This window comes from Chlorocebus sabaeus, chromosome 8 (assembly GCF_047675955.1).
Source record: "Chlorocebus sabaeus isolate Y175 chromosome 8, mChlSab1.0.hap1, whole genome shotgun sequence".
Lineage (NCBI taxonomy): Eukaryota > Metazoa > Chordata > Mammalia > Primates > Cercopithecidae > Chlorocebus > Chlorocebus sabaeus.
Genome location: NC_132911.1, coordinates 30,700,674 through 30,724,845, shown reverse-complemented (window position 1 = coordinate 30,724,845; position 24,172 = coordinate 30,700,674). Strand labels below are relative to the sequence as shown.

At 37.3% G+C, this 24,172-nt stretch overlaps 1 protein-coding gene across 10 annotated transcripts in view; it reads right to left on the bottom strand.

Moving 5' to 3' along the window:
- WRN (WRN RecQ like helicase) overlaps positions 1-24,172 on the bottom strand; it is a 140,861-nt gene that overhangs the window by 88,718 nt on the left and 27,971 nt on the right. For 9 of the 10 annotated variants that reach the window (XM_037983618.2, XM_037983614.2, XM_007962111.3 and 6 more), the window contains 7 exons: positions 21,500-21,645; positions 20,871-21,019; positions 18,698-18,847; positions 17,442-17,511; positions 9,499-9,613; positions 4,079-4,508; positions 1,212-1,292 (listed from right to left, as the gene is read on the bottom strand). In XM_037983618.2, the coding sequence (XP_037839546.2) occupies positions 1,212-1,292; positions 4,079-4,508; positions 9,499-9,613; positions 17,442-17,511; positions 18,698-18,847; positions 20,871-21,019; positions 21,500-21,645 (1,141 nt within the window). Of the gene's footprint in view, positions 1-1,211; positions 1,293-4,078; positions 4,509-9,498; positions 9,614-17,441; positions 17,512-18,697; positions 18,848-20,870; positions 21,020-21,499; positions 21,646-23,300; positions 23,398-24,172 lie in introns of all 10 variants that reach the window. The other variant, XM_007962119.3, reaches the window with a different exon arrangement.

Sequence of the window (24,172 nt, the reverse complement as noted above, 5' to 3'; positions counted from 1 at the left end):
GAAGAGAGAGAAGAATGAGCAAAGAAAGAACCAAAGAGAAAGAAATACAGTTAGGAATACAAAGTTAGATAAAGAGACAAAATAAAATCCCTGCTCTAAACAAGAATACAAAATGACAAGTTCAACTCAGGTTAAACAATGTCAAACTGTGTCTTCCAAACTTTTTGAGTATAAGAACTCTTCACAACGTTGAAAAATGCCGTACAAAGAACAACAGTTGTTCTTTGACATCCACTGATTTAAAAAGATTGCAAAAAACTACTATGATTGTAATATCTTTAAATAAATCAGTATTTTACCAATAGCATTCTCTATATCATTGAAAAGTAGTGTTAGAGATGTTATTTATTCAGTCTATTGCCAATGTTTGGGTATGAGGAAACTTTTCAGTAATTTGGCAATCTCCAGGAACTAAGTGTCCAACAAGATGGGATCCCCCACAAAAATCCATAGAAAGAAAACTCTCAAAAAATGCCAAACATTTAAACAGAAAGTAGGAAAAGGAAGTACAGCCTTCATTAACCTGCAAAATGTAAGCAATAAAAAAAATTGAAAATAAACTTTTTACTAGGAAGAAAAGTTTTTTTTTAAAGTTATTTTACTTCTTATTTAATAAGGAAAACAATACTAATAATTAGTACCCAATAAAAATGGCAATAATTGGTGTAAAAGATGGCAGTCAAATCATGAAATCCAAGGCCAGGTGCAGTGGCTCACACCTATAATCCCAGCACTTTGGGAGGCCAAGGCGGGTGGATCACTTGAGGTCAGGAATTCGAGACCAGCATGGATAACATGTTGAAACCCTGTCTCTACTAAAAATATAAAAATTATCCCGGCATGATGGTGCATGCCTGTAATCCCAGCTACTCGGGAGGCTCATGCAGAAGGATCACTTGAGCCCAGGAGGTGAAGGTTGCAGTGAGCCGAGATGGCGCAACTGCACTCCAGCCTGGGTGACACAGTGAGATCCTATTTCAAAATAAAAAACAAGAAGGAACAAGAAAAGCACATTTAAAATTAGTATATTATCTCTAACCCATTATTTATAGACTACGCAAAAGAAACATGAATTGGAAAATATGAAATCTAATGTTACATAATTACTAGCAATTTTATGGTGGTGGAACCTGGTTTAGAATTAGTTAATATTTTACTTAAATGTGCTTTGGAAAGAACTTGAAGTAATGTTTTTGTATTTGTAAACATACCTTAAGCATCTCCATTTCTAAATCTTCATCACTCTCAATTACATAGGATGTATCATTTTCATTATTAGTAGGAGATAAATGCTTTAAAAAAAGTATTAAGCATTAATTTCCAGTATAATTGACTTCATATCCTCTTTTCTACAGAATAAAGCTGCTATGTACTAGATATCTTTAGACAACTTCCTCTTCCCTAATGGATATATAATATATATTTACATGTTTATGTGACAGATAAAAAAGGGAGAGAAGAATGAACAAAGAAACAGAGAACCAAAGAGAAAGAAAGAAATATAGTTAGGAATACAAAGTTAGATAAAGAGACAAAATAAAATCCCTGCTCTAAACAAGAATACAAAATGACAAGTTCAACTCAGGTTAAACAATGTCAAACTGTGTCTTCCAAACTTTTTGAGTATAAGAACTCTTCACAACGTTGAAAAATGCCGTACAAAGAACAATAGTTGTTCTTTGACATCCACTGATTTATTGCAAAAAACTAGTATGATTGTAATATCTTTAAATAAATCAGTATTTTACCAATAGCATTCTCTATATCATTAAAAAGTAGTGTCAGAGATGTTATTTATTCAGTCTATTGCCAATGTTTGGGTATGAGGAAACTTTTCAATAATTTGGCAATCTCCAGGAACTAAGCGTCCAACAGGATGGGATTCCGCGACAAAAATCCATAGAAAGAAATCCCTCAAAAAATGCCAAATATTTAAACAGGAAGTAGGAAAAAGAAGTACAGCCTTCATTAACCTGCAAAATGTAAGCAATAAAAAAAACTGAAAATAAGCTTTTTACTAGGAAAAAAAGTTCTATTTTTTAAAAGTTCTTTTACTTCTTATTTAATGAATAAAGAAAACAATACTAATCATTGGTACCCAATAAAAAATGGCAACAATTGGTGTAAAAGATGTCAGCCAAATCACGAAATCCAAGGCCAGGTGCAGTGACTCACACCTGTAATCCCAGCACTTGGGGAGGCCAAGGCAGGCAGATCACTTGGGGTCAGGAGTTCGAGATCAGCATGGCCAACATGGTGAAACCCCGTTTCTACTAAAAATACAAAAATTAGCCAGGTGTGGTGGCGGGTACCTATAATCCCAGCTACTTGGGAGGCTGAGGTAGGAGAATCACTTGAATTAGGGAGGCGGAGGTTTCAGTGAGCTGAGATTGTGCCACTGCACTCCAGCTTGGGTGATAGAGCTAGATTCCATCTCAAAAAAAAAAAAAAAAAATCATGAAATCCTGGTAATTCTATAATACTATATGAAACATATCACTTAAAGTGTATACCTAATAAAAATACCTAGAATATCAAAGGGAAATGCAGATGTTAGCAAAAACTGGTATTTCCCAGAAGGGGAACATCCTTTACGAATGGTTGGTATGAGAATATTTTGAAAATCATTTTAAAATGAAATGCATGTATATACTGACGGAAGTGATTACTAATAGTTACCAAAATATAGATAATTGCTCAAATACTAAAATTACTGTTGCCATTAGAAAAATGATGGTGAAATAACTCTAATTAAATGGTCAAATCTAACCTTTTTTTTTTCTTTTTTTTGAGACGGAGTCTTGCTCTTTCGCCCAGGCTGGGGTGCAGTGGTGCAATCTCAGCTCACTGCAAGCTCCGCCTCTTGGGTTCACACCATTCTCCTGCCTCAGCCTCCTGAGTAGCTAGCGCTACAGGCACCCACCACCACGTCCGGTTAATTTTTTTGGATTTTTAGTAGAGACGGGGTTTCACCGTGTAAGCCAGGATGGTCTTGAGCTCCTGACCTTGTGATCCGCCCACCCTGGCCTCCCAAAGTGCTGGGATTACAGGCATAAGCCACTGCGTCTGGCCTCAAATCTAATTTTTAAAAAACTTATTTATCGTGAAATAAAATATAAAATTTCAGAGAATATAGGCAACTTAAGTAATTTTGTAAACTAATGAAAAACAAATGAGAAATTAAGAAATTAATTTAATGAAGAAGTTAAGGAAAAAAAATCTGATTCTGAGATGACAGTAAAACTACAGTGTCAAGCAAAAGCATCAGGAGTTTATTAGAAACCCTCTTACATGAGCAAGTAAAGAAATTCTGGACCAGGCACAGTGACCCACACTTATAATCCCAACACTTTGGGAGGTCAAGGAAGGTGGATCACATGAGTCCAGGAGTTGGAGACCAGTCTGGGCAACAGAGCGAAACCCCATCTCTACAGAAAATTACAAAAATCAGCTGAGTGTAGTGGCCCAGGCCTGTGTTCCCAGCTACTAGGGAGGTTGAGGTGAGAGGATCACTTAAGCCCAGGAGTTGAAGGCTGCAGGGAGCCAAGATCGCACCACTGCACTCCAGCTGGGGTGACAGAGCAAGACCCTGTCTCAAAAAAAAAAAGAAAAAAGAAAAAAAGTCTGTATAAAGAAATAAAATACACCCCCAAAAATCAAAGTCAGAAGAGTAAACACTAGTAGATATAAAGAGAATCCACAAAAAGCAGAGATATTATGAAAAAAGCATACAAAATTATAAAATAGTGAACTACTACAAATGTCTGTTGACACTATAAAATCTTTCCACTACACAATGCTGCACATCATACTAAGTCAGGATCAGCAAACTATGGCTCACAAGCCAAATATGGCCCACTATCTGTTTTTATAGATAAAGTTTCATTGAAACACAGACAGGCACAATTGTTTACATTTGTCTGTGGCTGCTTTCACACTACAATAGCAGAACTGAGTAACTGCAACAGAGACTGAATGTCCCACAAAGCCTAAAATATTTACTATCTGCCCCTTTACAGGAATAAAGTCAGCCAGACCCTACTAATAACTAAAAATGTGCTTCTTCTTTATTTAGTACCTCAGTAGATTTATAAGCAATATCACTAAGATATTCTTCCTGAGCCTGCTGTTCCAAAATTTGGAGTTCATGTTCTGTAATATCTAATGACATCAAACAAGCTCTTTCCATATTCTCTTTCAATTTATTGTCTTCTACTCCTTCTTCAAATCCATCTTCTTTTCGTTCCACTTTATTTCCAAGTACATCTTCTCCACCATGTTTAGCTAAATGATCAAGTGTTGGGTCCCATGTTTCATCTTCAACATTAATAAAAATTTTATGTTCTCCAATTTGTTTCCGTTGTACTCCCCCAGTAGTTGAATCTTCAAAGGATAATAAGTTTAAATTATTGCTAGGCCTCAGTTCAGTCTCAATGTTAGTAGACCCAATTATCATCTTCCTCAGTGAATACAGATTTTCTGAAATATCCTTTAGTAAGATAGAAACTCTAAAAAAAATAGAAAGATTAATTGAACTTTAATTGCATTAACTATAAGGACAAATTGTGAAGCATTTTAATAAGTAAAAGCTTTCTAAGTTGACCTTCACTTAAAAGATCAATAGTATTAAGACTGTTCTTCATTCCCTAATGCCCACATATAATTACAGCTTACAGGCTACTCTCTAGCATCGAGGCACTTCCGTACCAACAGTTGACTTGTATGTTTACTAAGAGTCAGTAGTCCTTGATCCCAAATTTGTTTATGCCAACTATAGATTTTTTTGTTGATTAATTTGATTAATTTAATTAATGTAAAGTAAGTTGATGATACATGATCACCAAAAAAAAAAAAAAAACCCTATTTCATTAAATTCTAAGTTGAATATACAAAAAGATTCTGTAAATTTCTTTTTTGTTAAAAAGAAAAAAAAAAAAAAGGTGTTTGATAAACTATGATAAAAGAACCCTAAAAGTCTCAAGGAAAATCATAATGCCTAAGACTCTACACTAAGATTACTTCAAGTGTCTTAATTTTTCACTCTGTCTTAAAGAATTGGAAATTGTAGATGGTACACTATAGGTGTGGTTTAAACAAGAAACACCATGCAGAACTCCAAAGAGCTGGCCTGTATATAACGAAAAAGCCTTGACATATACAAAAAGATTGGGAACAAACAAACATTAACATTTTAAGTTAAAAGAAAATTTGGGGCGGGCGCAGTGGCTCACGCCTGTAATCCTAGCACTTCGGGAGGCTGAGGCAGGTAAATCACTTGAGGTCAGGAGTTCGAGACCAGTCTTGCCAACATGACAAAACCCTGTCTCTACTAAAAATACAAAAATTAGCCGGACGTGGTGGCACGTGCCTGTAATCTCAACTACTCAGGAGGCTGAGGCAGGAGAACCGCTTGAATCCCGTAGGCAGAGGTCCCAGTGAACTGAGATAGTGCCATTGCACTCCAGCCTGGGCAACAAGAGCAATATTCCATCTCAAAAAAGAAAGAAAATTTTGATGATCCCGTTTTGCCTAATTGTTTCACTTCACTGATCAATTACTAGTCCCAACTGGAACAAGTAAGAGTGTTTGTGCTCTAATTTGAAAATGATGCTGTTTTGCATCTCCAAAAATCTTGAAACTCTACATTTTTGGAACAGAAAAAATCAATTTCCCATCAGTAGGCAAATATAACAAGTGAGAAAATATGGATAGGATGCATATAAATAAATATGAGCTGAATTTCTTAGCTCCTTAATTGCAGCTGCTAATGTATAACATTTTAACTAAGTAAGTTTAAATGACTATATTATAACCCAACCTAGTTAGTTGGAATGGAAAACCACTGCTAGAGTGTAAAATGAGGCACAACATCTTGTCTATTTGTTGTAGAGCTTATTAAAGTACTTCATAAAAGCAGAAATTAGTGGAAGTGAAGGGAATATGATAGGCAGGGACATGTTTTACTCCTTAATTAGTGATTTTGTTTAGGTCTTCTAATATTTATATATTTAATATCAATGCTTAATAAAATCTGACATGCCTTTTAAAATTTTATACTAATGACTCAAGTAAAAATTTGATCCTTCATGGGAATAAACTATCAAAAGTGCTAAGTGGTTTCATGAGTTATTTCCAGTTACTTCTATCACTGAAAACACCACTCCAAAGTTGGGCTCAAGCTTAAGTAGACAAAGTCTACATTAACACAAACAAAATCAAGAGCAAAATTAAATTCAACAACTAAAAACACACTAATGTTATCTAATTTAAACATTCTAAAATTCTATAAATCTTATAAAGAACTTTTAGCCTTACATGCAGCCACTCAAATGTTAAAATTACATGCAAATAGTTTAGTAGGAACAGGTATGTGATACAGTTTAATTGTTACATGGACAGGAAATGGTGTCACATACAAAACAGCAACAGTGGCACAGATTGACTATCAAGAGTGTAAGGGCTCATTTATCAGGCCCTGACATCAGGGAATATACCATGCATTATGTAAGATAACTAATATTTACTCTAACAAATAACAAAGCTGTCCTGCCTTCTTCAGTAAGGCACAGTGTACTTTTCCTTCTTCTTCAGGATTGTTATTATGCATATTAGTAGCCTGCAGACAGCCTTAGCACCCAGGAGAATGTCAAGTACATGACAGCAATAGAAGAGATATATACTGAATTTAAATCAGTGACTAAGCAGTACTATACACTGCCAATACCTTCAGAGTCCACTGAAGCATAAAGCTGCTCCCTTCTGTAACAAACTTCAAACCGTTCTATTTTAAGAGTTCTTAGTTCTAATTTTTATAGTTTTGTTCACTCTTTCACAGATTGTGAGCTGTCACTTCCACCTACTGTCATGTGCATATCATTAGTTATTTACACCATTTTCACTTTAACTCGGTACCCAAGCTTGTCAAACAAAACGTGGCCTCATGCACTCCACTGGAAATGCAGAAAGTAAGCTGGAATACATGCTTATAGCATTATTTTGACTGCTCAGAGGTCTTTTTCGTTCTCTCCTGGTTCTGAGGTGTCATCTAGATACATTAGATATTACTGTGGACTTGTTACAAAGAACATGAAATAAGAGACTAATTATTGTTTGCACACTAAAACTTCACAAGACCCAGTATTTCCCATTCCCAAGTTTTAAGAAAACCCATTTAGCTTCAATATGTTAAAAAAATTATATAAATTGATAATTCTTGTCATACCCAACTAAATCAGAGCCAAGGGCCAAGAGAAAAAAAGCACTCAAGGCACATAACATTACTTTAAGAATGTAATTTTCTGGGAGCCTACTTTCTGAAACTGCCTATTATAACCTAAAACCAGTTTTATCTAATAGATACTGAAACAACCTGCTGCAACTCTAAGACTAGTTTTACCCACCATAGTCACTAACCAATTCAGAGCTTCCAACTCACCAAAATTTACTAGTGCCAAAGAACTTTCTGGAAAAACAATACATAACATTTTCCTTTTTATATAACCTCCAAACTTCTCTTCATTGTTCAGAGATACCAAAGACCACCCAGTCTGTGTAAATGCCCCAAATTTAATTCTTGCTTCCCAAATAAAACGTTTTCAATTTAATGATCTGTCTCTATATTTTACCTGACTTCAACAGATATTATGAAGCAAAGCATTAAGCATATGTGATTTACATCCAGTAGATATTTTAATTGCTAGTACAAAAATCTGAAATGCATGTAAAAGTCATGTAAAAGGTGACTGCTCTAATTTTATGGAGGGAAAAATGTATAAATGAGTAAGAAATGGCTTTACTAGTATCCTCCCCCATTTGAAAGTTATATCTTTCAGGCCGGGCGTGGTGGCTCACGCCTATAATCCCAGCACTTTGGGAGGCTGAGGCGGGCAGATCATGAGGTGAGGAGATCGAGACCATCCTGGCTAACATGGTGAAACCCCGTCTCTACTAAAAATAAAAAAAAAAATAGCCGGGCGTGGTGGCGGGTGCCTGTAGTCCCAGCTACTCGGGAGGCTAAGGCAGGAGAATGGCGTGAACCCGGGAGGCAGAGCTTGCAGTGAGCCGAGATTGTGCCACTGCACTCCAGCCTTGGCGACAGAGCAAGACTCCGTCCCAAAAAAAAAAAAAAAAAAGTTACATCTTTCAGAAATTCTCCAAGTTGCATTAAAAATTACCAAAACAGGGCCAGGCGCGGTGCCTCACGCCTGTAATCCCAGCACTTTGGGAGGCTGAAGCGGGTGGATCGTGAGGTCAGCAAATTGAGACCATCCTGGCTAACACGGTGAAACTCCATCTCTACTAAAAATAGAAAAAAATCAGCCAGTCATGATGGCGGGCGCCTGTAATCCCAGCTACTCAGGAGGCTGAGGCAGGAGAATGGCGTGAACCTGGGAGGTGGAGGTTGCAGTGAGCTGAGATTGCACGCCACTGCACTCCAGCCTGGGCGACAGAGCGAGACGCCATCTCAAAAAAAAAAAAAGAAAGAAAGAAAGAAAAAGAAAAAAAAAATTACCAAAACAAATTCTAGGGGGACAAATTACTTTAACAAAAAAGCTAAATTTATATATCATGGTTTTAAATCTCAATCAAACCTATCACAAATCTTATCCAGAAAAGCATACATTAACTGCCCTTTTTCAGTCAGAATTCTTTCTATTTCAAGTAAGAGTTTCACATTTCTACAAAGTGTTTTTTGGCCCAAAATTACATTACCACATTCTAATTGTTCATCGTTCCAGAGCATTCCTGCTTTTAGAGAGTTAACAAGGAAGTCATCCTGCAATTAAGGCCAGGACAAGGTCTGATTCCAAAAAGACACAGCACCTGTATTCCAAGATCTATTCATCTGTATAACATTTGATCCAACTTTTTTAAGTTACCTAGTGCTTTAGCTATAAAAGAATCTCTAAAATTGCAATGTCTTCTGTTCTAATAATCTATTTAATTAAGTAGAATTCTTAAGTAATAATCAGATAATAACAGAAAATGAGGCTACTAAGTATGAAGTTGCTTTTGGTCACTATAGATTTCAAGTGACCAAACTATAAATGTTATCAAATGAAAGATACTCATTAACAGAAAGAAAATGACAACTTTGAATCTTAAATATTTTCCTTAATGTATACTTATTTTGCTTTCACAAAAAATATAATATAGATATAATTTCAAAATGTATAATATGAATACAATTTCTATTCCTTTGTTTCATAAAACATCGTACAAAGCAGACATAATTTCAAAATGTATAATATGAATACAATTTCTATTCCTTTGTTTCATAAAACATCGTACAAAGCAGACAGAAAAGGCTTAAACCTTTGGATTCAGTATTTAACAACTGGAAAGATAGCTCTCAAATTTATGCATCAGTCTGTGTGTGGGTATTCAAGCAAATTTCTATGAGTCAACCTTAATGAATAGTATTCTTCACATACAGGAAAATGTAATTTAAAAAAAAAAGAATTGATTTAAATTCAAAAAAAAACGGTAATATTTAACCTCTGTGGGTTTTCCAATTTACTGAAAGCATCAGGAAGATGCTTAGCCAGATCCATCACTTCCTCAGAGATTGAAGTCAACTGTTTGTTCATGTCGCTAAGTAGGATTTCTTCCTCTAGGAGAAAAAAAAAAAAAAAACATCAATATTAATTTTCAAACCACAAAGCAGAGATATTCATTTAGCCACTTCATTAAATAATATAAGGGCTCAAATTTTCATTTTCTTTCCTTAAATGAATTCCAACAAAAAGACCTTCTTATTCAATCCCCAAATTGCCTCAGTTGCTCTCCCTCTCTTTCAAATTTGTACTGTTTCAATTTAAAGTAAATTCCAAATGATCTGCAGTCATATGTATTATAACCCAGCAGTTATTGGCCTAGGCAGAAGGAGAAGGTGGAAATGAGAATCTGAACCCGTCTGTACTATTGCAAAATCAGAAGTCAGTATACCACCATGTAAACTGCTACTTAATAATACTGTTTAGTAAGCACAGCCTTCTCCAACAGTCATCCCTCATGCCTTCATTCCCAGTCATCACCAAAATAAAATGCAAGCCCTTCCTTTTTTTTTTGAGACAGAGTCTCACTCTGTCGCCCAGGCTGGAGTGCAGTGGCGCGATCTCCGCTCACTGCAACCTCCACCTCCCAGCTTCAAGCGATTCTCATTCCCTAGCCCCCGGAGTAGTTGGGACTACAGGCACGTGCCACCATGCCCAGCTAATTTTTTTTTTTTTTTTTTTTTTGTATTTCTAGTAGAGACAGTGTTTCGCCATGGTGGCCAGGCTGGTCTCCAACTTCTGACCTCAAGTGATCCGCCCACCTTGGCCTTCCAAACTGCTGGGATTACAGGCATGAGCTACCAACCCAGTCAAAATAAAATGTAAGCCTTCCTAATCAGTGATCATCTTCCAAATTCTCAACTTCATCCTGCCTAGTACATCATTTGCCATCAACAGCACAAAGCCTGCCCTGCTTTACCAAACACTTCCCCTGCTTAGAATTGATTCATCATCATTTCTCTTGTCCTTCAAAAGCCCATCTCCTCTGAAGCCTATGAGATAGAGCTACATAACCTGCTATTTGTGATTACTACAGTTATCTTGTCATCTCCAAACTGCATCCTTTCATCCCTTGGAGATCTTAACGCCTGATTCATTAACTGACTTTCCCTCCACTACTATTCCTGTGATAACTGCCAGTGACTTCAACACCCACAGGCCAGTTCCTTGACCCCTGCATTTCCGACAATCTTTTCTTCAACAGACCTTAGTCACTCCATTCCATAGTCATACCGTTGACCTTATAATTGCCAATAAAATCACCACTTCCAGACTTCAACTATAAGCCTTCCACCCTGAGAACACCAGCATACCTATTTTTCCTTCCAGCATGCTTTCCCCAACAATACTTTGACACTTGCAGAACCAAATGCATTGATCCTATCACCTTTTCCTTACCTATCGCTCTCCCTACTCCCACTCCCCACTGAGCCTTCCATTTCTCTCTTACCCACAATACAGTAATCATTCCTTTGTATCTATAGACTCTCAACCTCTCCCTCCATGGTAATTACCTGGCAAAACCTCTACTCTTAATAAAACCCACTTTTTTTTTTACCTACCTGATGCCTACACCCAAGCAGTGGAATATAGTTGAAAATAAAGCACATCGATGATGACACAAGTTATTTTAAACTCAGGACACAGATTTCAAACGCACCCTCAGCCCTGACTGTTAATTCTTCTGTTTCCCACTCTCAAAATGACTATTTCAAACATCTTCCTTTCTTTGTGAACCTCCAACACCTGTGAGAACAACTTCACCTCTTATTTCACTAAGAAAAATGAAACAAGAGAATTACCTCATCTTCCCACTTTTCAATTTGCTATTCAGTCTTCAGATCTCTACTCCCATTTATAGCGAAATTCCTTGAAAGAGTTGTCTATACTCACTCTCTCAAATTTTCTGCTCCCATTTCCTCCCAAACCAACTCCAACTAAGTTTTCACTCAAATCAGTAGAGCAAAGCTGCTTTTGAAAAGGTTACTGATGAGCCGGGCGTGGTAGCTCACGCCTGTAATCCTAGCACTTGGGAGGCCAAGGCGGGGGGATCATGAGGTCAAGAGATCTAGAGCACCCTGGCTAACATGGTGAAACCCCGTCTCTCCTAAATATACAAAAAAATTAGCCAGGTGTGGTGGTCGGCGCCTGTAGTCCCAGCTACTCGGGAGGCTGAGGCAGCAGAACGGCGTGAACCCAAGAGGCGGAGCTTGCAGCGAGCCGAGATTGCGCCACTGCACTCCAGCATGGGCGACTAAGCAAGACTCTTGTCTCAAAAAAAAAAAAAAAAAGAAAAGAAAAAGTTATTGATGGCCTCCACACCATCCAACCTAACTTAATTCTAGACTCTCATCTTACGCAACTTCTCCAAATGATTTAAAGCAACTGACAACTTCTTCCTATTTAAAACATTTTCTTCAGGTGGCTTCAGAACTAAACACCTCCTGTACTTCCCTCCTTCATTAGTGGTCCTCCCAGTCCTCTTTGCTGCTCTCTCCTCATCTTCCCAACCTCTAAATGCTGGTGTGCCTTTGAGGTCAATATCACATCTATTCTTTATTTCATTCACTCCCTATTTTATCTCATTCAGTCTCACTGCTTTAACTACCATCGGATCTGAATTACATCTCCAACCTCAACCTTGAACTTTGGGATCATATTTCCAACTAAGATATTCTCTTGGATACCAATAATCATCTAAAACTTAGGATATGCAACACTGAAATCTAAAGTTTTCTCACCCAAACCTGTTCTTCTCATAATCTGTCCACTATAACTGACCTTTCCATTCATCAGATGATCTGACCAAAATATCTTAACGTTCTATCAATCTTCACACCTCACCCCTTACAGGGAATTCATCAGCAAATCCCTCACAATATATATCTTCCAAATATCTACAGAAGCTACCACTTCTCATCACCTCTATTGCTACCAGTCTAATCCAAACAATTATTGTCTATTGCCTGGGCTGTTACAATAGCCTCCAAACTCTCTGCCAAAATGCCCTGGGGCTAAACATTTTTCCTTTTACACCAACCAGAAAAATCTTTCTAAAATAAAATTTTAATTATATAATTATTCTGCTCCAAACCCCCTATGGGTTTCCCATCACCCATCATCGTATTTATTTTCATTAATAAGAAATGAAGTCAGATCCACAGCCTACAAGGCCCTACGTGATGTGGCCCAAGTTCCTTTTCTAGCCTCATTTCCTGCCACTCTTACCCTCACTCATTTCATTCAGTTATATGCACTGTTCCTCCAAACAAGCCAGCCAATCACCCTAGGAGGTTCTGCACTTTCTTCCCTCTAATCCTGCTATGCTCTTCCTTCAGATGACCACAGGGCTCCCTCACTTCACCCAAAGGAAATGAAGGGGTGTGGTTCGTTTGGCTTGTAAATTTTCCCAAGCAACTCTAACAGTGCCTGACACATAAGCACCCAACAAATAAGTGTTATATGAATCAATAAACGTTCCCTTTCCAAACTAACCTTCTAGAAGAACAGTTGTTTACACATGCCTTAGTTATTTCTAAAACAACTAAAACAAGCTTCTAAGAAAATGTTGTTTTCAAGCCAGACGCAGTGGCCTGAAACCCGAGGTATTCAGGAGGCTGAGGCAGGAGGATCGCTTGAGGCCATGAGTCTGAGCCAGGCTGGGCAACATAATGAGAACCTGTCACTGTTTCCACATTCCTTAGATCTAACTTACTCCTCTATTCACGTTAATATGATTCCTCCTACCTCATTCTCTTGCTATGGTTATAGGACCTTCATGTTACCAAAGCCTGTGGACTCTTCTCTGTTTGAATAGCATATGCTCCAAATGACCACTCCTCAAAACACTCCTTTGCTACCCAGTACAGCAAAGCTATTGTTTAAAAGATTACAAATGATTGGCGCATTGCCAAATCTAATGATGAATTCTAAGTCCTCAGTTTCTCAAACTCTCAGCAGAATTTAAAACAGTTGATAGCATCCTCCTACTTAAAACATGTTCTTCACTTGGCTTTCTGCACACCACACCTCCTAATTTCCTCGATGTCTATGGCAACTCCTTTGGTGTCCCCTCCTCCACACAAATGTTCAACACTAAGAGTTCCTCAGGATTCTCAGTCCAAACTCTCTTAACTCAAACTGTCCTCTGCGCTACAGCCAACACAACTAATTCTTGCACCATCTCCACTTTGCTATCTTACAGGTCTCTCTCCCTTAACATACCTAAAATCAACTGTGTGACAATGCATCCCAAAATCTTGCTCTTCCTCAATGCTTTTCATTCCCGTTGCTTATGCCAACAACACAGGAATGATCCTTGACGTGTGTCTTTCATCATTACCTCAAATTCCGTTGGTTTATTAAACGTATTTTGAGGCAGGGCATAGTGGCTCAATACTTGCTCTATTAAATGTATTTTGAGGTCAGGTGTGGTAGCTCACGCCTATAATTCCAGCACTTTGGGAGGCTGAGGTGGGCGGAGGACTTGAGACCAGGAGTTCAAGACCAGCCTGGGCAGCATGGCGAAACCCCATCTCCACTAAACATATAAAAATTAGCTGGGTGTGGTAGCAGGTGCCTGTAATCCCAGTTACTCAGGAGGCTGAGGCAGGAGAATCACTTGAACCCAGGAGGTAGAAGATGCGGTAAGCCGAGATCACATCCAGCCTGGGTGACAGAGCAAGACTCAAGAAAAGAAAAAAAAAAAAATGAATTTTGAATCTGTCAACTTCTCTCCATTCTCAACACAATTAACCAATTCAAGTTACCATTACCTCTCACTTGGATTATTGTCACAGCCTCCCAAAAGATATTCCTACTGTGACTCCTGCCTTCCTCCTACCATTCGTTTTTTATTCTAGAGCCCAAGTTCTTCTTTTTTTTAATGTAATTCATTGCTGTGTTTAAAACCCTCAGTCATTTCAATTGCTCTTGGGAGGAGATATAAACTTCTTACCATGGCCCATCTGCTTTCCTTTTTCTGCTTCGCCTTCATCCGCCCAGTCCTATTCAATGTTCTACTGAACTACTTTCAATTACCTATAGACACCATAATTTCTCTTACCTCTGAAACTTGACGCCTGTAATTTCCTGTACCCATTCTTTCCTATACTCTTCAGCTAGCTAACTTTTTTTTTTTTTGAGACAGAGTCTCACTCTTGTCATGCAGGCTGGAGTGCAATGGTGCAATCGCGGCTCACTACAACCTCCGCCTCCCAGATTAAAGCGATTCTCCTGCCTCAATCTCCCAAGTAGCTGGGATTACAGGCGCCCATTACCACATCCAGCTAGTTTTTTGTATTTTTAGTAGAGATGGTGTTTGACCATTTTGGCCAGGCTGGTCTCGAACTCCTGACCTCAGGTGATCTACTCACCTTGGCCTCCCGAAGTGCTAGGATTACAGGCATGAGCCACTGCGCCCGGCCTTAGCTAACTCTTGCTCAGGTTTCAGGTCTGGCTTTTACCTGCACTTTCTCCAGGAAATACTCTATAATATTTCCCCCAATATGTGTCAGATGCCTCTTGGTGTGCTAACTACTGTACCTTGTTTTCCCATGACGTAAGACTCATCTCCCTGCAATTGCTTTTTTCACTCATCTATATTCCCAATAAAACTGTAGGCCCCTCAGGAAACAGACTATGTCTGGCTTGTTCACTAATGTATTCACATATCGTAAAATGCTCAACAATATTTAATAAATGAGTAAAAGTATCTTTAACTACTATATCATTTGGTGTTTATTAGCTACCATCTTGGTAATAAGTCAATGGGGAAACAATGTGTAAACATTCTTTTATGTTCTAATCTTTTTATCCTTTAACAAGAAGAAAAAAACAGTCTAATAATAAAAAGCGAAAGAGAAAAGTGATCATTTGAAAACATCATCCATATGTACATGAAGAAAATTAGAGAACAGTGATGCTGATACTTCTGGCTGAATAACAGAAAGGAAGGGAGGGAGGAAGGAAGGCAAAAAGATGGTATTCTTGGTTATTAGGTTGGTGCAAAAGTAACTGTGGTTTTTGCCATTAAAAATTACCAAAACCATAATTGTTTTTGCACCAAACGAATACAATTCACTGGAATCTGAGTCAAGATGTCACAATATACTCACATATATGATGTAATAAAGGGGAAAAAAAAGTGAAGGTCAAATAATGTAGTATTACAATGTAGCATTACAAAGACAGGTACACAGATACCAGGACTTCCAGTATTGTGTTATTAATATGTATTACTTTAGTGAAAAATATAGTAAACATTCCTTGGAAGCACTTTCATCAAAATTGCACATGTAACAAAATTGTACATGTAACCTACATGCAATTCCACAAACCATAAAGCCAAAAATTCATAAATCTCCTCTGTTGAATTTTAGTTTTATTATGAGTTAAATAAGTTCTTACATACTGTTTCCCTAATCAGCTTAAAAAACCTATCACCTGCCTCAGTTAATTAACATACAGTCATTCCTCTGTATCCTTGAGGGATTGGTTCCAGGAACCTCCCCATCACTGATATCAAATCCATAGATGATCAAGTCTCTTACATAAAATGCTGCAGTATTTGCATATAACCTATACACCTTGTCCTGTATACTTTAAATCATCTCCAGATTTCTTATAATACCTTATACAATGCCTACACATCACTTCATTCATATGGATTCAGTGTGGTACTCCACGCAGTGAATTCAACTTTTCCTTTTTTAAACTGTGAATTTTTTTTTTTCTTTGGCTGGAATGTTCTCAATCTGCGATTGGCTGAACCCACAGATGCAGAACCCAGGGATATGGAGGCTGACTCTAAGTTACAGCCACAAGACCTCTGACTACAGAGAACCAGCAGGCATTCATCAGAAGTGGCTCTCCAGGGAGGGGAAGTAAGAATAAAGACTCTTCTACCTTAAAATATAAAGGAGGACCTGCCACCCACAGAGGCTCTGAATCCCTTCTCAATGACAATTATAAAGAATATCATATCATTTTATATGAGGCAGTCATGCCATATTTTTAAGAGTATTTAGCAAAATGGTCTAATTTAATTAACATCTTAACAAACACAATCATTTAAAATCACCAAAAGGAAACTACAAGAATAGTGATAACTTTATTATCAATACAGATGTTTTGAATAGTTTGTCCCTTTAGGTGTTCACAATTATTCTATAAAACAGACATTATGCTAGTATCCACATTCCACCCTTGGAGAAACAGGTACATCCCAGGTCACACGGCTGGGATTCACATTGGTCTGTGCAACAAAAAGCCTGGGCTCACCCACTCCACTACGTGGCTCCTTCTGCTCTCACTGGCCTATCAAGACCTCTAAAAACAGCACTGAGTTTGGATGGCATGTCCATTATTTTTAGAGAAAAATCACAGAAAAAAATTAGAAATGTAAACCAGTATGTTAGAAAGCACTGGAAAATGCTCAACAATATTTAATAAATGAATAAATATATCATTACCCACTTTCTCATTTAGTGTTTATTAGCTACCATCTTGGGGATAAGCCATCTCATATGTTTTAAAGTATTATATAGAAAGCATTTCAAATACTTATAGCAAGGACGTATCATCTCCAGACTGGGAGAAAGCTGGCTGTGTCACTGCTATTATGAAAGCCACAAAGCCCCAACTCTAGAAGCCAAATACATGGCAATGCTACAAAGTAAAAGAAGTAAGGGCTGCTTTGCCACAAGTAACAAAGATGAAACACTAATCTTGGGCCCTGATGGATCCCACCCTAATGTCAGGAATACTCAGACATTCAAGAAGTTATAGCACTAAATGCTTTGCAAATATGTGAATATTGTCTTTTTGGAGATAACCCTCACAAAAGAGTGAATTCACATTTTTTATTTATGGATCTTAACATACCTTTATTTATAGCAAACCTTTGCACAGCATCATCCAAAATTTCTAAATTTCGGTAAATAATAAAACCGGCCTATAAAAAAACAGAAAAATTTAAAAAGTGTCCTAAAGATCACTGAAATAAAACAGTAAGTCCCATCTTCAGAAAAATCGAAGAGAATGATTCGCAAAGCACCCAAACATGGAATTCAACCTATTATGTGACACAAGTATCAATATGTCCTCATTCAATAATCATACCAATTGTGAAAATTGAGAAAGTAAGCTGCCTAAGCCTTAAAAGTTTGTTTTCACTTTTTCACACTCAATATTACACACAATATCCAAATAAAATAACCTATAACGGAATCTAACAAAATGCAATCTAGTGAGAGAAATCCTATTTAAATCAGCTGAGAATGTTAGTCAGTATATGAAGAGTCCTCCTTCTAAGTCCTGTTAACAAGAACAATCAAGTCACATTGATTTTTCATGAATAAAAATGCTACAGAACTTGTGCTAGCTCTCAGCAAGTTTGGGGATATCTTTTAAAGGAAAATTATCATCCAATTTTCCTTACAAAAGTGAATTGTTGCTGGTTACAATTCAAAGGAGTTTCCATTCCTTTGATAGATGCAAAGGAGAAACAATGAAATATTCATCTACAAATGATAGCATGAATTAGGAGAAAACAAATTCACTGTGGAATAAAATACGTTTCTTAAAAAACACACAATAGTGCTAGATATAAAGAAAAGCCCAGATTTCACTACATACAAACATGTAAATATAAAAATACATCTAATGGCAGCAACAAGCTAAATTTGGAGGCAATTTTTCTAAAATTTCACCACATTTTATGTATAAATATAGGAAATAAGGCCAGTTTCAAAATGGAAACTGTACTATAATTATTTTCATTCTGAATTGTTTATATATCAAATTCATCATCAGTACTATTTGTGCTTGCTCAGCCTGGGTTTCTTAGCCTTTCATGTTTTCAGCAAGTTCACATTTTTTTTTACATACAAATTAGACATTAATTTGGCTTCATGACAATGAAAATAACTAGCATTGAACAATCTGTTGATTGGTACTTGCTAACTAATATCGAGAATGAACAGTTTCACTAAATGTCTTCCTAAGCATTTTTCAACGCCAAATTGATATAAAATATTTTGGTAGAGTTTCTGCCACTACTACAATAAAATTTTTCTAAAGTCATTTATAATAATGTTTTTAAAACACATCACAATTTCTAAAGATCTTTAAGCACGTACATAAGCATCAGTGGCTGCATACAGTTTCTGATCCTCAGTGAGAGGAAATTTACTCCAATTGCTACAGCGGATAGACTTGTCTTTCAGAAGCTGTTTACCTAAGAGGTGTTTAACCAGACCGCTGAGGCTCCAGGTCTCTGTACATTTCAACTAGAAATGATGAAAAAGCAACACAGTAAAAATCAGTTCCTGTTTTCAGGTATTAACAAATGACATCAAATGAACATACCACAGATAAAATTAGGAAATGTTATACCAAAATACAACCCACAGACAGCCTTCAACCAATTCCCTGTCACTAAAAGCCTCATATGCAGTCCACATTGTAAGAATTTAATTCTAGAATTTCCCTAATGTAGGTATTAAAATTCTTGGACTTTAAAAGTACTGTTCATGAAAAAAAGCTGGTTAGTAGTCTTTCTACCTCCCAGCCAAATGAATAGTTGGCTAAATATGAGAATTTAATTTAATGACTTCATTAATAAAATATGTGAAATATAGGTGATGGAACTGATAGCCAAACTTCCACTAAGAGCACTGTATCACAGGAGCTCCATTATGCTCTCCCTTAAATTAAAAAAAAATTTTTTCTTGAGTTACTGGTATAAATGTATTAAAAATACACACCTAAAACACAATTTTACATTTGCAAATATATGAATGTGAAAGAGTACCAAGAACTGGGAGGAAGGGAAGAAGGCTTGCTTAAATAAACTGTATGTAATCCCAGCACTTTGGGAGGCCGAAGCAGGTGGATCACACGGTCAGGAGATCAAGATCATCCTGGTTAACATGGTGAAACCCCGCCTCTACTAAAAAAAATACAAAAAATTAGCTGGATGTGGTGGCACGCCTGTAGTCCCAGTTACTTGTGGGGCTGAGGCAGGAGAATCACTTGAACCCAGGAGGCAAAGTTTTCAGTAAGCCAAGATTGCACCACTGCACTCCAGACCAGGCAACAGAGCAAGACTGTGTCTCAAAAAAAAAAAGAAAAAAAAAAGAAAGAAAGAAAGAAACTGTATGCCGGCCAGGTGCGGTGACTTATGCCTGTAATCTCAGCACTTTGGGAGGCCAAGGCAGGCAGATGACCTGAGCTCAGGAGTTCGAGATCAGCCTGACCAACATGGAGAAACCCCATCTCTACTAAAAACACAAAATTAGCCAGGCTTGGTGGCGCATGCCTGTAACCCCAGCTACTCAGGAGGCTGAGGCAGGAGAATCACTTAAACCCGGGAAGTGGAGGTTGCAGTGAGTCGAGATCGTACCATTGCACTCCAGCCTGGGCAACAAGAGCGAAACTCCATCTCAGGAAAAAAAAAAAAAAAGAAAGAAACTGTATGCCAAGACAGTGGATTAGAACTAAAGGTTTTCCATTGAGGAAGTCTGTGTAGCAATTCCTCAAAGACCTAAAGAAAGAAATACTATTTACCCCAGCAATCCCACTACTGGGTATATACCAAAAGGAATATAAATCATTCTGTTATAAAGACACATGCATGCATATGTTCACTGCAGCACTATTTACAATAGCAAAGACATGGAATCAGCCTAGATGTCCATCAATGATAGACTGCATTAAAAAAAAAAAAAAAAAAATGTGGTACATATGCACCATGGAATAGTATGGAATAGTATGCAGCCATTAAAAAAAAAAAAAAAAAAAAAAAAAAAACAAGATCATGTTCTTTGCAGGGACATGGATGGCATTGGAGGCCATTATCCTTAGCAAACTCATGCAGGAACAGAAAAGCAAATACCGTACGTTCTCACTTGTAAGTGAGATCTAAATGATAAGAACACATGGACACATAGAGGGGAACAACACACACTGTGGGAGGTGGAGAGTGGGAGAAGGGAGGAAGAGAATCAGGAAAAATAACTAATGGGTACTAGGCTTAACATCTGGGTGATAACCTGTACAATAAACCCCCATGACACAAGTTTACCTATGTAACAAACATGCACATGTACCCCTGATCGTGAAACAAAAATTTAAAAAAAAAAAAACTAAAGGTTTTCATCATAGAACATTCACTTGGAACTTTTTTATTGCTACAAAAACATTATATAACTTAAACTATTTTTTCAAAAACTCTAACATTCAGATAGAAAGTACATTCTGTGCAACACAAAATTATCTTCATTATGAAAATTGTATATATATTGATTTTACCTTTTTATTGGCAACATCTGTCAACTCCACAAAATTCTTCAATTTGATATCAAAGTCACGTAGAAGTTTCCACTGATCTCCTTCAATTCCTACACCTGCCTTTTTAATTGCTTTATTTTCAAGCAACATTTTTAATCCCTGGGGGAAAACTGTAACATTTTCTTGTTATTTCCGTAAGTTCTGTCAAGTATGATGGATTTATGTCCTACTTCTTATACATACCAGGTTTATGTTTAAATTTGTATTTAACAGTAATCTTAAATTCAGAAACACATTCACCTTGAGTATGTCTTAACTAAAGCAAATGGTCCTGATTGATAAATGACAAGAAAAAATAATCAGTTTCAATGCCACTCCTGCTAGCAATAGCAGTATATATCCTGGTCAGTTAGCCCCTTAAAATTTCAGTTTTCTCTTCTCTAAAACAGAAAAAATGTCAATGCCTCACAGGTATGTTGTGAAAATTAAATAAAACAAGGAATGCGAGTGAATCAGGTAGAACATAAATACTTAAATAAATTTAAGATAATGAGAGAATGGCCAGCTAATAAAAGAACTTAATTTTATAGGGATAAAGTTGACATATTACAATTATCAGCCATAAAAAAATGAAATGAAGAGACACCAACCTGACATGGAAGAAATGTGGAACAAGTAACATTTGCTCTCAGAAACACACAACTGAATTAGCGCAACTTTGCCAAGTTTCCCTTTATTGTATAATGGTGGCCACTCCATGTCAAATCCCACGACATCCCCATCTGATAGACTCATGCTAAGGGGGGAAAAATCGTGTAAATTAATTATGTTAAAAATTTAAACTTCTGTATAATTAAAGACATAATTCAAAAATTAAAAGGCAATCACAGACAAGTTATCTGCAGCACATACAACTGATAATGAACAGCCAGAAAATATGTAAAATTGCTTAAAAAATAAGAAAAGACAAATTATTCAGCAGAAAAATGGAGAAAAATATGAACAGGTAATTCCCAAAAGAAAATCCAAATGACCTATAAATCCAAAAGATATGGCCAGGTACGGTGGTTTGCCCCTGTAATCCCAGCACTTTGGGAGGTCAAGGCAGGAGGACTGCTTGAGACTAGGAGTTTAAGACCAACCTGTGCAACACAGCATGTCTCTACCAAAAAAAAAAAAAAATTAAAAATTAACTGGGCGTGGTGGCACACACCTGTAGTCCCAGCTACTCAGGAAGCTGAGGCAGGAGGATCACTTGAGTCCAGGAGTTCAAGGTTAGAGTGAGCTATGATCACATCACTGCACTTCAGCCTGGGTAAAAGTGCAAGACCCTGTCTCCAAGAAAAACAAAAATAAAAAATAAATTTTAAAAATCCAAAAAAAATGTGAAGACACTGCTTCTCACTAGAAGTCAAAGAAATGCAAATTAAGTCTACATGATTTCACATCTATCTGACTGGTAAAAATTAAAGTTTCAGAATACCAAGTGTTAAAAGGATATCTATCAGTGGGGAATGTATAAATTGGTAAAATCCTTTTGGAAGAAAACTTTGACAATGACAATATCTAGTTGAAGGTGCATAAACACTATGGCCCGGCAAGTTTTGTCACAAATAAATGAAACCCTCAGATGTGTACAAACAGACATGTTTAAGAATGTGCATTGTTGGCCGGGCGCGGTGGCTCAAGCCTATAATCCCAGCACTTTGGGAGGCCGAGACGGGTGGATCACGAGGTCAGGAGATCGAGACCATCCTGGCTAACACGGTGAAACTCCGTCTCTACTAAAAAATACAAAAAACTAGCCGGGCGAGGTGGCGGGCGCCTGTAGTCCCAGCTACACGGGAGGCTGAGGCAGGAGAATGGCAAACCCGGGAGGCGGAGCTTGCAGTGAGCTGAGATCCGGCCACTGCACTCCAGCCTGGGCGACAGAGCAAGACTCCGTCTCAAAAAAAAAAAAAAAAAAAAACAAACAAACAAAAAAAAAAAAAACAAGAATGTGCATTGCAACACTGTTCCTACTGGCAAAACTTAGAAACAAACTAAATTTCCATTAACAAGAGAATGGACTGAACCAGCTGTTGCATAAGGAAACATTGTAAGATATAACAGTTAAAATGTAACTACACAGATCAACAAGAAAAATTCTCAAAAACATAGTGTTGAGTAAAAAAGACAAGTTACAGAGTACACATAGTTTGTTAACATTTTTTAAAGTTTTTAAATGGGCAAAATAACATTATATAATATTTTCAGATATAAAATTATTAAGTACTATTATAAAAACCATGTGAGCAGCCAGTGGCTCACGTCTGTAATCCCAGTGCTTTGAGAGACCAAGGCAGGAGGATCACTTGAAGCCAGGAGTTCAAAACTAGCCTAGGCAACATAGTGAGACCCTGTCTTTAAAAAATATAAATAAATAAATTAGCCAGGCATGGCAGCACATACCGGTAGTTCTAGCTACTTGAGAGGCTGAGGCGAAAGGATCACATGAACCCATAAGGTTGAGGCTGCATTGAGTATGATCTCACCACCGCACTCCAGCCTGGATAACAGAGCAAGACCCTGTTTTTATTAAAAAGGAAAAAAAAAATGCACAAAACTCATAGAAGTTATCTCAGAGGGGCACAAGGGGAGAATCAGAAAGAACAAACATGGGGCTTCAGCTGTATTTTAATGTTTCATTTCTTGATAAAGAACTGAAGAAAACAGGCCAGGCGCAGTGGCTGACGCCTGTAATCCCAACACTTTGGGGGGCCAAGGCAGGCAGATTGCTTAAATCCAGGATTTCAAGAGCAACCTGGGCAACATGGCAAAAACCCCATCTCTATAAAAAAATACATATAAAAATTATTCGGGTGTGGTGGTGCATGCCTGTAGTCCCAGCTACTCAGGAGGCTGAGGTGGGAGGATACTTGAGCCCAAGAGGCGGAGGTTGCAGTGAACCAAGATCACACCACTGTCACTCCAGCATGAGCAACACAGTAAGACCCTATCAAAAAAAAAAAAAAATTGAAGAAAATTAAGATTTGATAAACAAAGTGGGAGGAATATGCATATTTATTATATTGTTATCTATTGTTGTTGATACTTGCTTATTTAACAGTTGTTAAAAATTGAAAATATATTTAAAAAATAAAAGAAACTCAACTTCTGCTTCAGGCCAACATTATAACAAGGGAGGCCAGACTCACCCTCCCACCACAAACAAATCTAAACTTGAACAAAACATATAAAACAACTGTTTCGGATACTAGACAACAGGCAGTACAGGACTATGATCTCCAAGGAAAAGGAAATGAAGGGTGAACCTTATAGTT